Source organism: Aphelocoma coerulescens, assembly GCF_041296385.1.
Source record: "Aphelocoma coerulescens isolate FSJ_1873_10779 chromosome Z unlocalized genomic scaffold, UR_Acoe_1.0 ChrZ, whole genome shotgun sequence".
NCBI lineage: Eukaryota > Metazoa > Chordata > Aves > Passeriformes > Corvidae > Aphelocoma > Aphelocoma coerulescens.
In genome coordinates, this window is record NW_027184085.1 from 28,289,740 (window position 1) to 28,305,065 (window position 15,326).

At 46.7% G+C, this 15,326-nt stretch overlaps 1 protein-coding gene across 1 annotated transcript in view; it reads right to left on the reverse strand.

The window, feature by feature from the left end:
• GLDC (glycine decarboxylase) overlaps positions 1–5,236 on the reverse strand; it is a 38,225-nt gene extending 32,989 nt beyond the window's left edge. Inside the window, exons 1-2 of the mRNA XM_069001131.1 lie at positions 5,030–5,236; positions 4,851–4,929 (exon numbers count right to left, since the gene is read on the reverse strand). Of these exons, the coding sequence (XP_068857232.1) occupies positions 4,851–4,929; positions 5,030–5,236 (286 nt within the window). The remainder of the gene's footprint in view (positions 1–4,850; positions 4,930–5,029) is intronic.
• Positions 5,237–15,326: the final 10,090 nt, after the last annotated feature.

A 15,326-nucleotide genomic window follows, 5' to 3' on the forward strand; every position in this document is an offset into this window, starting at 1 on the left:
ACCCAATTGCATTCTTGATTTTAGGAACTAATATGTATAAATTCTAAAATTTGAGAATGTACGTGGGAATGTTTGGGGGAAAAATTGTGGTGGAGTTCGTAAAAGTTTTTAATTCAAACTTTTAAAACATTCAAATCCTGAACTAAAAAGCAGAAATACAAACATATGCACAAGACCTACACATTACATATAAAGACAGACATACCAGGGCAGCATTGCAGGGATAACTACGACTGACACAGACAGCAGGTTTGTAAGGATAAAATAAAGAGGATTACTCTTATATGAGACAGTATGTTATTTTACTTCAAACGGGTCAATCACTACATATGTTCTAAAGCACCTTCAATACCTAAAGAAAAGCTGATTGTTCAAGTTTACTTACTGTAACCCTGGGAAAAAAGCTCTGTAATAACAGCTTATCCCAATTAAGAATCAAACAGATGTCTAGCCTTGTTGTAAATATTGACTGAACAGAAGTCACATGCCAAAATGGCATTTTTCCTTAACTGTATCTAAAGAAAAATATGACTGTAAAAAAAAAAACCCTTTTCCAGAATCAGTTGAGGTACAGGACTGAAAACTACTGTTAGCTGAAATCAGACATTTTGCTGTTTCACCCCTACTGGCATTCAGTGGCATGTTCAGGTGATTTTACAACACAGTCAGCAGGCTCATGTCAAGAGACACTTTTAAAATGGCTTTTTTTTGGTCAGAAAATGGAAATAGCTAGTTCTGTCATGTTTCATATCAAAGAAAGGATTTCATTTCAGAAACCTCTTAGCACAAGCTACATACCTTTTCTCCTCCATCACTGACCATAGCAATACAAGAAAAAAATCTGCCAATACAAATAACACTAATAATTATTGAAAAAGCATTTGGAGTATAGATGCACTTGTACCAGCAAAACTTGGCATTTATCAGAATGGCTACTTCATTCAGACTTAAAAAGAACAGATCACAGAATCATTTAGATCGAAAAAGACCTCCAAGATCATCAGTTCCAACCTCTGACTGATTACCACCTTGTCAAGTAAACCATGGCACTAAGTGTCATGTCCAGCTGTTTCTCAAACACTTTCAGGAATGGTATTTCTCCCTGCACAGTCCATTCCAATGCCTGACCACCCTTTCAGTGAAGAAATTCTTACTGATGTCCAAGCTGAACCTCCCCTGGCACAGCATGAGACCATTTCCTCCTGTCCTGTCCCTGGTTGTCTGGGAGAAGAGGCCAACCCCCACCTGGCTACACCTTCCTTTCAGGCAGCTGTAGAGAGTGATAAGGTCACACCTGAGCCTCCTTTTCTCCAGCCTAGACAGCCTCAACTCCATCAGCTACTCCTCATAGGACTGGTGTTCCAGACCCTTCATCAGCTTTGTAGCCTTTCTCTGGACACCCTCCAGCACCTCAGTGTCTTTCTTAGAGTGAGGGTACCAAAACAACACACGATTCAAGTGTGGCCTTGCCAGTGCTGAGGGCAGGGGGACAATCCCTGTCCTGGTCCTGCTGGCCACACTGTTGCTGCTACAGGCCAGGATGCCATTGGCCTTCTTGGCCACCTGGGCACACCCTGGCTCATGTTCAGCTGCTGTCACCAGCACCCCCAGGTCCTTTTCCTGTGGGCAGCTTTGCAGCCACTCTGCCCCAGCCTGTGGCGCTGCCTGGGGTTGTTGTGACCCAAGGGCAGGACCCGGCACTGGGCCTTGTTGAACCTCACACCACTGGCCTTGGCCCATGATCCAGCCTGTCCAGATCCCTCTGCAGAGCCTTCCATCCCTCAGGAAATATCCGGTGAAGTAACATTAAAGACTTTCTCTCTATAGATATGTAATGTCCTTCAGGGAAGTAATGAAACTTGATTCTTCCACAGAAGAGTAGGTCTGTGCTAAAATGTCTAGGAAAGACAACAAAGGTACAAAAAGAATGTACTTCTACTGTAATCAGAGGGTTTATTTATCATCAATGGAATATGCAATGCCATATAAACCATCTCTTTAACACAAGCTGCATCCACAGGAGACTTTTTTTTTTTACTGCTATTGCATACACACATTTGATTCATTTCTGTTCTTTTAGATAATTTGTTAGATTATCCATGGAATGATCCGTAATGCAATTTTTCCTAGTGACAAACACCCAATCAAAACTTGAAGATACACATATGCATCAAATGTACACACCTGAGATGAGGTCTACAGCTATGACAGTTTTCCAAAACACCCAAACGTAATTGCAGAGACCTATGATACCCACACATGCTTTTTATGGTGAGTGTGTGGTTTTCTTGAACTGCATGTCTAGTTTTGTCTGTAAGGACTGACTTCAATGAGGCTTCAACATAAGCTCAGCTGTTTGCTACTATGAAGGAGTAGCTCCACCACAGCTTATTTGTTCAGCTGCACTCCAATCTGCGGAGTCACTATGATTACATTTTTGAGTTATAAAGACAAGAGGAAATTGTTGTATTATAAATTCCATAAATGCTGAAGTTCATTGAATGACACGTTTTTGCATTGCCTTGTCCTGTTCTCTCATTCCATGTGTGAGTTAAAGGGACAGTGGGAGCATTCATTTAAATAAAAACAAATGTTTAAATTAAAATAGAATAGTTTTCACAACACTTCCCAATTTTGCTATTTCCCTTTAGTAAAAGATATATGATAGAGAAATAACGCCCCATACTCACAAAAGAAATAACACCCTGGTGACTGGAAGTGTTCTCTCTAACGGTACATTAAAGAGGAAGCAAGCATCACTCAGATTACAGTGTCCTGGGCACAGGATGTTCAATGCGACATTGCACAATTTTAAGCTGAGGCTTTTAGCTTTTATTTTAAAAGCTGTGGATTTTTCTGCTACCAATGCAGGGGAAAACTAGTGACAAACAACTACACACTAAATTACAAAATACAGTTCAGCACGCTGGCTGCAGAAGAAAAACACAGTAGCGTACAGAAAAAGGTTTTCTGTACCTCGTGCAAGCATCTCTTTTGAAAACTCACTGTTGCATGCTGTGCAATGTGAGACACTGCATCACAGTCACATTCTTTCAAAGTTTACTCTAAGGGAACAAGAACAGCATAGCAAGTGGAGCAAAATGCCAATGAACGAAATACACTGTTAGCTAATGAGGTCCTGCTGTACAGTGAGAACTTGTCTACAACAGGACATCAATTAATGTACTGCTATGTAGGAGACATCCACTCAAAATTACTACGAAAATCAGCATTTGGGCACTGCATCAAGATTGTGACTTAGGTTGACATCACCAGTTTAGTTTTCAATAACACATATGTATTTTAATGCCCACTATCCTGGATCATTTTCATGTGTGTTTCGGTGAAGTAAAATTTCATAAGAGTATCTTATTAATTAATAAAAAAATAGTAATTAAAAAAATAGAAAGGCTCCTAAGACATAATTATTAGTGACTAAGTGCATTCAACCCCTTCTACTGACCTAAAAATATAATATCCTAGAAAGTTCTTTTCTTTGAGGTCAGTGAAAATCACTTGTCAGTGAGGGAGTACCTTGATTAAAACACATTAACCATAGGAAATTATGCCAAACAATACTTTCAGCAGTTATATAGACAGAAGAAGGTTGTTAAATTCCACTTCTCTACCCAGCCTCTCCCCATTTTAATAAGGTAGAAAGTTACCAAAAACTGTAATACCACTGTACTAATAAAACATTTTAGAAGTAGATACTATCAGTCCCTGTTGTATCCCTCATGGCTAGAATTTATCTTTTCAGGGTCTAGTTTTCCCGGCTGTTCATTGTGGTGCTGCCTCTCACGCGTGATGTCATCTCAGAATAACCAGATTGAACTGGCCAGGAACCTCACCGGAGCTGCAGGCCTGAAGTTTACACTCAAATTACAGCACACAGATGAGCAATGAGAAAATGCCAGCAAGAGGAATCAGGTTTTCTCAAACCAGGCAAAGGATCTTGACACAAAAATGAATTTAAAACTGACGTAACTGGCTCCCACATCTGAATGGCCATTGAGCTTTGTTAGTTTTAGTGTAATTGTTTAGCATTGGGGATTTTAAAGTGTTTCTTTCAGTTACAGGACTTCCAGCATGATGTTCACAGATATCGCTCAAAAATGCAGTTATGCTGGAAGAACTTTTGTACTGTGCTTGCAAACTCTTGAAAACATTAATATCTAAAACCTCATGAAATCACATCAGGTTTTCTACAGCAATTTGCTGAATTCCTGTAATGCCATGATAGCTGACTAAGATGTTTTGTATTCTTGCAGCTTAACCCTCAATCAGACAGATTTAAAAATCTGGCCATAAAAATCTGCGTATCCATAATACACAGACACAGGTTTTCCTTGTTATTAAAATATGCAGGTTATTCTGGGGGAATGGGGGGGAAGGAACGGGGGAAGGAATAACAAAGAAATCCTGCAGATACATAAGAACCAACAAAAGACTATTTGAAGCTACGATCCACACTAAGGGGACGATTTTTAGCCATACTTTTCCCTCCATATCAGGCTCTCGGGACGAAGTGAAGTCAATGGAGCACTTGAGCTCCAAACCGGGTTTTCGAGCAGCCCCTGCCTGCTATACATATTTTCCTACCGATTTCCAAGAGGAGAGCAATAAACACAGCAGCCAAACTACTCTACCGAGTTGGTCGGAGAAGAATGAAGTGTCGGTGATGGTGCTGTTACGCTTATTTAAGTCTTACCCTGCACTTAATACTTGAGTGGTAAGATCAGATCGCTACACGTGTCAGCGGGGACATCAGGGGCAGGGGGTGCGCACCCCAAGTCTCCCTCCACCCCCCTCAGGCGCTGGCGGCCGGAAGGGGCCATGCGCTCACTTACAGACGTGGTCATCCATCCTCAGCGGCCTCCGGAGGCGGATGCTGGCCGGGATGGTTTTGTCCATCAGCTCCTCGACGCTCTGCAAGAAGCGCCCGCACGCCGTGGTTAGCGCCCGTGGGCCGGCACAGCCCGCGCCGGGAGGGTTCGGCCGCGCCGCCCCCGCCCCGCACGGCGCCTACCTGCACCCCGACGGTCCGCAGCATCTCCCGCTTCTCCTGCTCCCGCGGCCCGATGTGCCGGTGGGAGAAGTCATCGTGCCGCGGCAGGAGCTGCTCGATGCACCGCGCCGCCTCCCCCCCGCCCCAGCGCCGCTGCGCCGCCGCCACCCGCAGGTGCGGCGCCCCGCGGGCCGCCAGCCGCCCCCACCAGCGCCCGCAGCTCTGCATGGCCCCGCCGCAGCCCCACAGCTCCTCCGCCGCCGCCCCACAGCTCCTCCGCCGCCGCCCCTCAGCTCCTCCGCCGCCGCCCCTCAGCTCCTCCGCCGCCGGGCGCTCGCACTTGTGTGCGGGGGGCGGTGCGGCGCGGCCCCCACCTCCCCCGCCAATAGGGCCCGGGGGCGGTGCCGCGCTCGCCCCGCCCGCCGCCACCTGCCCGCCCGCCCCCGGCCCTGACCCCCCCCGGGCCGCGCCGAGCATCCCCCGCCGGGCTGACCCGGCTCTGCCCCGCCTCACAGGCACTCCCCGGAGGACATTTTCCCAGGAGAGAGGGTCTTCCTTCACAAAAGCCTTGCTCGAATAGGAGAAAAATGTTTCTGTGTTTCCGCAGCAGAGCGTGGACTTGCTTTCGAGTGCCGAGTTTTAGGATGAGCAACACATGCCACTATACACAGCTGTTACCGGGGCGTGTCTGTCTGTGTCTGTGTCTGAGAACTTTATTACTGCTTTAACTTTTGGTAATGTTAGTCTTGGGGAGTGAAGAGGTAACTGGAGCCAACTTTTCCCCATCTTTCAGTTCTGTGTCTCTCTGGGAATGATATCAACATAGTTACAAACTTGTATCTTTATTTATAAACAGATGCCCACATTTCTTCATCTTCCAGAACTCACCTCAGTGTTGCCACATTGAGGATATATATTTGAATCAACATTTAAAAAAAACAACGAAAGAAAGAAAAAAAATCCAAGATGGTAATTAATTTCATCTTAATTGTATCACAAATATACTGCCTTCTGAATTTTTATAACTTCTTCTGAACCTAAAAGTAAATTTACTTTGCACCAAAGATCACTGATCCATGCAAGCTCTCCTCTCCTGTAGTAAACATGAAATTACTTCTCTGATATAATCTGAGTTATCATAAATACTCCCTTATAAAGGAAAAGGCCCTCACAAATTCATGCCATATGTATTTGGAGTAATGATTTAAGTCCCTGGTTTCAGAATGAGAGATCCCGAAATTAAGTGAGATGAAGCTTGCTTCAAATGGCAAGACTGTTTGCTGCAAGGGTTTGTGATATAAATCCAATACTGACTTTAACTGATTGCCATTAAAATATATTTTGCTTTACTCCTTTAGACGTATATACTGCTTCTTTACAAACATGACAGTAGCATGAAGGAAACTAAAATTTTGCTATGGGTTTTATCTTGAAACCACATAAGGGAAATAGAAATATTAGAAAAATACATTAAAACCATGATAGTAGGAAATTAAATCCTGTTATGAATTTGTACCTACATAATTTCTTTTTAAAGCAATTCTGAAGCTTTCTGAAAAAAAATTGCAGATTGCATTCAAATATTCTTTCAGACTTTGTTCAAGTACTAAGCGTTCCTAAAAATTTATCCGTTTTCTCTGGCAGGTAGTATCAGGATGATATTTCACACAAAATAAGACATTACAGTCAGCTCACTCAAAATGATAACTTTGACAGAATTGTTTCTTCAGTGTGAGATCGGAGTTTTATAGTTGTCTGTAGTGCTATAGGAAGCGAAGTCTGAGGAAATACAGAAGCATCCCAAACATCCCAAACAATGTATTTCTATCCATATTTCTTCATTTTCCAGATCTAACCCCAATTTTAGTTCAACTTGAAAACTATGCATTGGAGCAGGAAGACTGGAGAGATGTCCCAGTGAATCATGCAGTAGTGTCAAGGCACGCCCACTCCACCTCGGAAAGCACCACGTCTGGAATGGTTTGTTAAGCCACTCTATGGATAATGCTTTCTTACTCAGAAACTCAGCACAGACTTTGCCTTAGCATGGGCTATGTGTAATCACTCTGGTAGGGATACAAGCCTGGTTTATTTGCTTGACCAGTTAGCCAGGTCTTGAGCTGCTTCCTGAAAAATATTATTTGTTGCTTCACTAGCAAAATAGGAATCTTGAACGAGAGATTCAATAGAAACTAAAACTTGGATATCAAAGGTGACCAGTGCTTTGATATCAAATCAAGCAAAGCTAGCCCGTCTTGTAGCTTTCGAATAAATCTGTCACTTCAAAATATATAGCTGAAAACCCAGCTGTTTTCTTCATGTATATCAGCAGAAGGAAGGAGATTTCTCGGAAGAGAGGAAAGGATTGTGAAACCGCATCTCGCTATTATTACAGCCATTTGCATAAAGCTCAGAGATGCATAAGTCTTTGCCTGATGAGCTGACTATGTGAGTTGCTATGTAGCTTTTTGGAATGTCAGTTTTGTTAGATAAAGCACAAGACTTTAAAAGGATTGCCCTATGCTCTTTAAATTAAAGTGACATGGTATATGTACTCTTTTTAACACTGGTATTTTAAGTTTTCTATGTATGTGTTTACTCCAGCTGTGATTTAGCCAAAATATATATTGCAGTTCTAATACTGCAAGGTTCATGGGTGGTGGTGGCATTATCCTTCTGTGCTCTTTTAAAATCATGAACTATCAAAATAAGAAAATTTTGTTGTATTCTTTAAGATTCACTTCAGTTCCCTACTATGACCCACAGATGAAAATCTATTCCAGCTGATGTGCCTTCTGTACCACAGAACACAGAGATTAGGTCAGATTACAGTGTTATCTGTAACAATAACCTATTTCTGATACTGGCCAGCAACAGCTACCTAAAGAGAAACACAAGACTAGGACGAAAAGATGTACTGATACCAAGCTGCAGTATTTCAGTATTTAGTGTTCTTTAGTGTACTTTTTTTCCAAATTTGTTCAGCTGATCACTGAGCCCATGTAAACTCTTAATAGAATGAATATAACAATTTACTCTTCAAAAGCAGTCATATTATAATTCTTTCTTCCCTTATCTACAATTCCTTGAAGTAATGAAAAGCACTCAATGTTAAGGACATTGCAAAAAGTAAAGCAAAAGAAAAAATGCGAGTATCAGTACTGACTTAGTCCAACATATGCTGACTTTTGTCCTGATGCAAGATTTGTTCCTTGGAAGTTCCTCAACAGAAAGCAAGTTTTTAGCAGTTTAAATTACCATCTCCATGATTGTTCCTGCTTATGGGTTTGTACTGTAAACTGTAAATGGGTTTGTACTGTATTGCTGCCTTTTAATTTGAGACATCTTTAACACAGATTTTTTTTTTCTCTTCAGGAAATGTTTAATCTGTACCATGATTCTTTGTTTAAAATAAGATTTGAAAAGTACTATGACTGTCATTATACAAAGAACAATGTAGCTTCTTCTCCACTAACACCCTCAAATCATTCTCTTCAGGGCTGCTCTCAGTCCACCTCTGGCCAGACAGTACTTGTGCTTGAGATTTCCCTGATCCAGGTGCAGGACCTCACACTTGTCTTGTTGAACTTCCAGAGGTTCCAGAGAGGCACACCTCTTAACCCTGTCCAGGTTGCTGAGGATGGCATCCCTGCCCTCCAGCATGTTTTGTGTCTCAAACCACCGATTGGTGTCGTCATCACTGGTCTCTACTTGCACATTGAGCAATTGACCACAACTCTTTGAGTGCAACCATCCAGCCAGTTCCTTACCCAGCGGGTGATTTGTCCATCAAATCCATGTCTCTCCAGTTCAGAGACAAGGATGTTGGGTAGGACACTGTCCAATGCTTTGCACAAATCCAGGTAGATTATGTCAGTCATTCCTCCCTCATCCACCAATGCTATAACCCTGTCATAGAAGGCCTCCAAATTTGTCAGGCACAATTTGCCCTTGGCCAACCCATGTTCGCTGTCACTAATCACCTCCCTGTCCTCCATGTGACCTAGCATGGTTTCCAGAGGGATCTGCTCCATGATCTTGCTGGCACTGAGATGACACTGATTGGCTTGTAATTCCCTGAGTCTTGATCTTGGCGCCCAATGTGGGGCCTGAGGGCATTAAGAGAGAGAGGTGAAAAAGGAATAACAGTTCCTGAATAACTTAATTTTGTGTGCTGGATATAGGAACCTTGTTAGGCAGCACTATGTGGTCTAGTTTACCCTGGTTCGGGTGGCATGTGGCCGTGGCTATATTCTTCCCCTTTGCAGCTCCCTACTTGAATATGGGTCCTCTGACTAAGGCTACCATTGCCGTTATCCAGTTTGCGCTATGGGTCGAGGTGAGGAATTCATGGGTTTTTAACTTCCTCCGGAATGTGGGCATGTGGATAAATGGCTATCACACACTGAGTGCATGTTTTTGGGGTTATGTTAAAAATGGTACCTTCTGTGAGGAAATGACACCAGGGGAAGTTTTCCCCCAACCCCTCAACCAGTTCTTTGGGCCCGCCCCACCAATTTTCGAGGGTTTAGATTCCCTCTGAGTACTAACCATCTGCTGCTGGTAGGCCTACTCTATTTAGCACTCAAGGATAAGTTGAGATTGGCTTGGATAACTACCCAGACACCAGCCCCAGAGACTAGAGATCCTACCCCAGAGCCTGATCCTGCCCCAAAACCTGACACAGCCCCAGACACTAGAGACCCTGCCCCACAGCCTGATAACGCCCAACAGCCCACCTCAGAAATGGACTACCCGAACTGGGTGGGGGTACTGGCGAAAGATAGGCAGGAGATATGCCAGGAGATGGGCCAGGTGCGCCAGGGGATGTGCCAGGAGATGGGCCAGGTGCGCCAGGAGATATGCCAATTGCTAAGGGAATACACCTCCTCAGCTAGTGAAAAACCCTCTCCCTGCCCCAAAGAGGGTGAGTCCGATGGTGCAGCAGTGGAACCCACGGATGTTACAACCGTCCAGGTTTCAGCTGAACCACAAGGACAATCACAGCCAGCAGCAGTCACCCCTGTGCAAAGGAGGAAGTGTAAGACCAAATCAGTATGACCAGTTAATTATGATGGGGAACCAGGGCCCTCACAACCAGCAGGAGAGCCAGAGCCAGAAATCATCATTGAGTCCCTGTCGTACGACAGTCTCCGTGGTATGCGAGACGACATTGTGCAAAGGGGGCGTGAGCCTTATACCACCTGGCTGCTTCGGGTTTGGGACCTTATGGGCACAGGTGTGCAACTGGATAGTGGTGAGGCGAGGTATCTGGGATCGTTGACCCAGGACCCAGGTGTGAACCAGATATTTGTGAGGGAGCCAGGGCCCCTTTCTCTCTGGGAGCGGCTCTTAACGAGTGTGAGAGAAAGGTTCATTCACAAAGAAAGAATGCAGGAATACCATCATAGAATGCAGTGGAAGACACTTGAGGAAGGGATCCAACAGCTAAGAGAGGTGGCTGTATTAGAGGTACCCTTTGGCAGGGATAGACAGCACGGTAATGACCCCGATAAGGTCAGGTGCACAGGACAGATGATGTGGAACCTGGCAAGGCTAGGGCCATCGCAATACACCACCTTCATTGCAACGATTGATGCTGACAATACCCGAGAAACAGTGGGCTCTGTTGCCAACAAGCTCAGGAATTATGACAGTATGGTCAATGGTACACTGAAAGCTCATGTTTCTGCTGTGGTCCAGGACATCAAAGAGGAGATGAAGGAGATGAGGGAGGAGATGAGGAAGGTCAGTGTGGCACCAGTGCGAGTCACAGGCCCCCAAGTCAGAGCCCATCGTCCCCCTGCTAGAGAGAGAGGGTACACCCCACAAGCTGAGCTGTGGTTTTTCCTGTGTGAGCATGGGGAAGACATGAGAAGGTGGGATGGGAAACCCACCTCTGTCCTGGCAGCGCGGGTGCGTGAACTCCAGGAGGGAGGCACTAACCGAGGGGGTTCCGCTAAGGTGGAAGTAGCCTCAGCCTCCCGTGACCGAGCTGCCAGTTATTACAAAAGGGAGGATGATATGTCGGATCCCCTTGAAGGTACCTCGAGCATGTATGCCCAGGGAAAGAATGATAACCAGGGCTAGAGGGGCCCTGCCTCTAGCCAGGAAGAGGCAAGGGAGAACCGCGTTTTCTGGACGGTGTGGATTCGATGGCCTGGCACATCAGAGCCACAAAAATATGATGCATTGGTTGATACTGGGGCACAGTGTATTTTAATGCCATCGGGACATGTGGGGGCAGAACCTGTATCCATCACTGGGGTGACCGGGGGATCACAGCAGTTGACCCTGTTGGAAACTGAGGTGAGCCTGACTGGGAAGGAGTGGCAAAAGCATCCGATTGTGACCGGCCCAGAGGCCCCGTGTATTCTGGGCATAGACTTCCTCTGGAATGGCTATTACAAAGACCCAAAAGGACTCAGGTGGGCATTTGGGATTGCTGCTGTGGAGGCAGAGGGCACTAGGCAATTGAACACCCTGCCTGGACTATCAGAGAATCCTTCTGCAGTTGGGCTCCTGAAAGTGGAAGAGCAACGGGTGCCAATTGCCACCTCAACAGTGCACCGCTGGCAGTATTGGACAAATGGAGATGCTGTGATCCCCATCCACAAGATGATCCGCGAGCTAGAGAGCCAAGGGGTAGTCAGCAAGACCCACTCACCCTTCAACAGCCCCATCTGGCCTGTGCACAAGTCTGACGGGGAATGGAGATTGACTGTGGACTAGTGTGCCTTGAATGACTTCACCACTGAGCGCTGCTGTGCCGGACATGCTGGAGCTCCAGTATGAGCTGGAGTCCAAAGCAGAGAAGTGGTACACCACTATTGACATTGGCAATGCATTTTTCTCCATTCCTCTGGCAGCAGAGTGCAGGCCTCAGTTCGCTTTCACCTGGAGGGGTGTGCAGTACACCTGGAACCGACTGCCCCAGGGGTGGAAGCACAGTCCCACCATCTGCCATGGACTGATCCAGGCTGAACTGGAAAAGGGTGAGGCGCCAGAACATCTGCAGTACATTGATGACATCATTGTGTGGGGGAACACCACAACAGAAGTGTTTGAGAAAGGAGAGAGAATAGTCCAAATTCTCCTGGAAGCTGGTTTCGCCATCAAAAGGAGCAAAGTCAAGGAACCTGCCCGAGAGATCCAGTTCCTGGGAGTGAAGTGGCAAGATGGATGATGTCAGATTCCCTCTGAGGTCATTAATAAGATCACAGCAATGTCTCCACCGACCAGTAAGAAGGAAACACAAGCTTTCCTAGGCGCCATAGGTTTCTGGAGGATGCACATTCCCGAGTACAGCCAGATCGTGAGCCCTTTCTACCTGGTCACCCGCAAGAAGAACGATTTCCACTGGGGCCCTGGACAGCAGCAAGCCTTTGCCCAGATCAAGCAGGAAATCGCTCATGCAGTAGCCCTTGGCCCAGTCAGGACAGGACCAGAGGTGAAGAACGTGCTCTGCTCTGCAGCTGGGAACAATAGTCTGTCCTGGAGCCTCTGGAAGAAGGTGCCTGGTGAGACTCGGGGCCAACCACTGGGATTCTGGAGACGAAGCTACAGAGGATCTGAAGCCAACTACACTCCCACAGAGAAAGAATACACAGCAGCTTATGAAGAAAGTCCAAGCTGCCTCAGAAGTTATCAGCACAGAGGCACAACTCCTTCTGGCACCCCGACTACTGGTGCTGGGGTGGATGTACAAAGGAAAGGTTCCTTCCACGCATCACTCCACTGACGCTACTTGGAGCAAATGGATTGCCCTCATCACGCAGCGCGCCCGAATTGGAAACGCAAGTCGCCCTGGGATCTTGGAAATGATGACGAACTGGCCAGAAGGTGAGACTTTTGGGTTATCTTCTGAAGAAGAAGAGGAGCAAGTGACGCGTGCCAAAGAAGCCCCACCATATAACGAGCTACCAGAGAGTGAAAGACAATATGCCCTCTTCACTGATGGTTCCTGCCGAATTGTAGGCGCTAGCCGGAAATGGAAAGCTGCTGTATGGAGCCCCACACAACAAGTTGCACAGGCTACTGAAGGAGAAGGTGGATCGAGCCAATTTGCTGAGCTCAAAGCTGTTCAATTAGCTCTGGACATAGCTGAAAGAGAGAAGTGGCCAAAGCTCTACCTCTACACTGATTCATGGATGGTGGCCAATGCTCTGTAGGGTTGGCTGGAAAGGTGGAAAAAGGCCAACAGGCAGCGCAGAGGAAAACCAATCTGGGCTGCTGAGGAGTGGAAAAACATTGCCACTCGAGTAGAGAAGCTATCCGTGAAGGTCCGTCATGTAGATGCTCATGTCCCCAAGAGCCGGGCTAACGAAGAACATCATAACAACAAACAGGTAGATCAGGCTGCAAAAATAGAGGTTTCCCAGATAGACTTGGATTGGAAACATAAAGGAGAGTTGTTCCTAGCTCGATGGGCCCATGATGCCTCAGGCCATCAGGGCAGAGATGCCACCTATAAGTGGGCACGAGATTGAGGGGTGGATCTGACCATGGACAGTATCTCCCAGGTGATCCATGACTGTGAGACATGCGCTGCGATCAAGCAGGCCAAGCGGGTGAATCCCTTGTGGTATGGTGGGCGGTGGTCCAAATACAAGTATGGGGAGGCCTGGCAGATTGATTACATCACACTGCCTCAAACCCGCCAAGGCAAGCGCTATGTGCTCACAATGGTAGAAGCCACCACAGGATGGATGAAGACCTACCCTGTGCCTCACGCTACTGCCCGGAACACCATCCTGGGCCTTGAAAAGCAAGTGCTTTGGAGGCATGGTACCCCTGAGAGAATCAAGTCTGACAATGGGACTCATTTCAAGAACAGCCTTATAAACACCTGGGCTAGAGAACGTGGCATTGAGTGGGTGTACCACATCCCTTACCATGCACCAGCAGCTGGGAAGGTTGAGCGGTGTAATGGACCCCTTAAAACCACCTTGAAGGCGCTGGGGGGGGGGGGGACTTTCAAAAACTGGGAGGTGCATTTAGCAAGAGTCACCTGGTTAGTTAACACCCGAGACTCCACCAGCCGAGCAGGCCCTGCCCAATCTGAACCCCTACAAATGACAGACAGGGATAAGGTTCCAGTGGTGCACGTGAGAGGTATGCTTGGAAAAACTGTTTGGGTAAAGTCTGCCTTGAGCAAAGACAAACCCATTAATGGGGTTGTTTTTGCTCAGGGACCAGGTTGCACCTGGTGGGTGATGCAAAAGGATGGAGAGACCCGATGCATACCACAAGGGGACCTTGTTTTAGGGTGAACTACCCATGGCTCTGTACTTGTATCAGTATCAGCATGTATATATGTATATAATTCAAGTGATGCATGTATTTATATGGTTCAAAGGGTTAAGTTTCATGTAACATGTTAGTATGGGAAAAATTCGGGGTGGATAATGTTGGGGTTTTAGTTTAGTCCTAGTTTTTTTTCTGTTAAAGGAATTTTTCCCTATGCATGTTGCTAGGGGAACAAATAGCTAGGTGCTTAAGAAAAAACAAAAGACCTGGCTGCTCCTTTTGTTTCACCTGGGTGTGTGGGCAGTTGGGTCTCCGGCATTTGGACAGAGAGGAGTCTGCTTGCTTCGGCTGCTTTTCCTTGTGCTGGAAAGCCCCGGGATCCCAAAGCCGCCTTCCCTGCCCTGCTGGAGGCTGGGCTGTGGCCGCCCTGCCCTGCGGCTGCTTCCAGCCTTCGCTACGTTGTAGCTCTGCTCACCCTGCCTGCCCAGACTTCCGGGGGGTTCCCTGTTTGGATACATCTCGTCTGCTATCCGGGATTTGTGCTCGTCCCTGCCGCTCGAGCCTGCTGTTCCTGAGGATCCGCCCGGACACCGGGATCAGCTGCCCAGGGGTTTGTGAAGCTTCTTTGTTCCATCCCTTCCCGGGATCTCAAGGCCCCAGTGCCGCGTGCTCCCCGAGCTCGCTCCGGAGCGCCCCCTGCAGCCGCGGGGGAACCATCGCACCTGCCCTGCTCACCGGGAGCCGCCAGCGCCCCTGCCGGCTGCGAGCAGAACTGCACCCGAGGGGAAAGGGCCCGACAGCCGAGAAGGCTGGGACCGGGTTTGTGATTGTTTGCTGTTACTGCCATAGTTATTGTTGTTTGTTTGACTGGTTATATATACATAATAATAAAGAACTGTTATTCCTATTTCCCACATCTTTGCCTGAAAGCCCCGTGATTTCAAAATTATAATAACTTGGAGGGAAGGGGGTTGCATCTGCCATTCCAAGGGAGGCTTCTGCCTTCCTTAGCAGACACCTGTCTTTCAAACCAAGACACTTCCTTATTTTCATTTTTTCCAAAATGGTT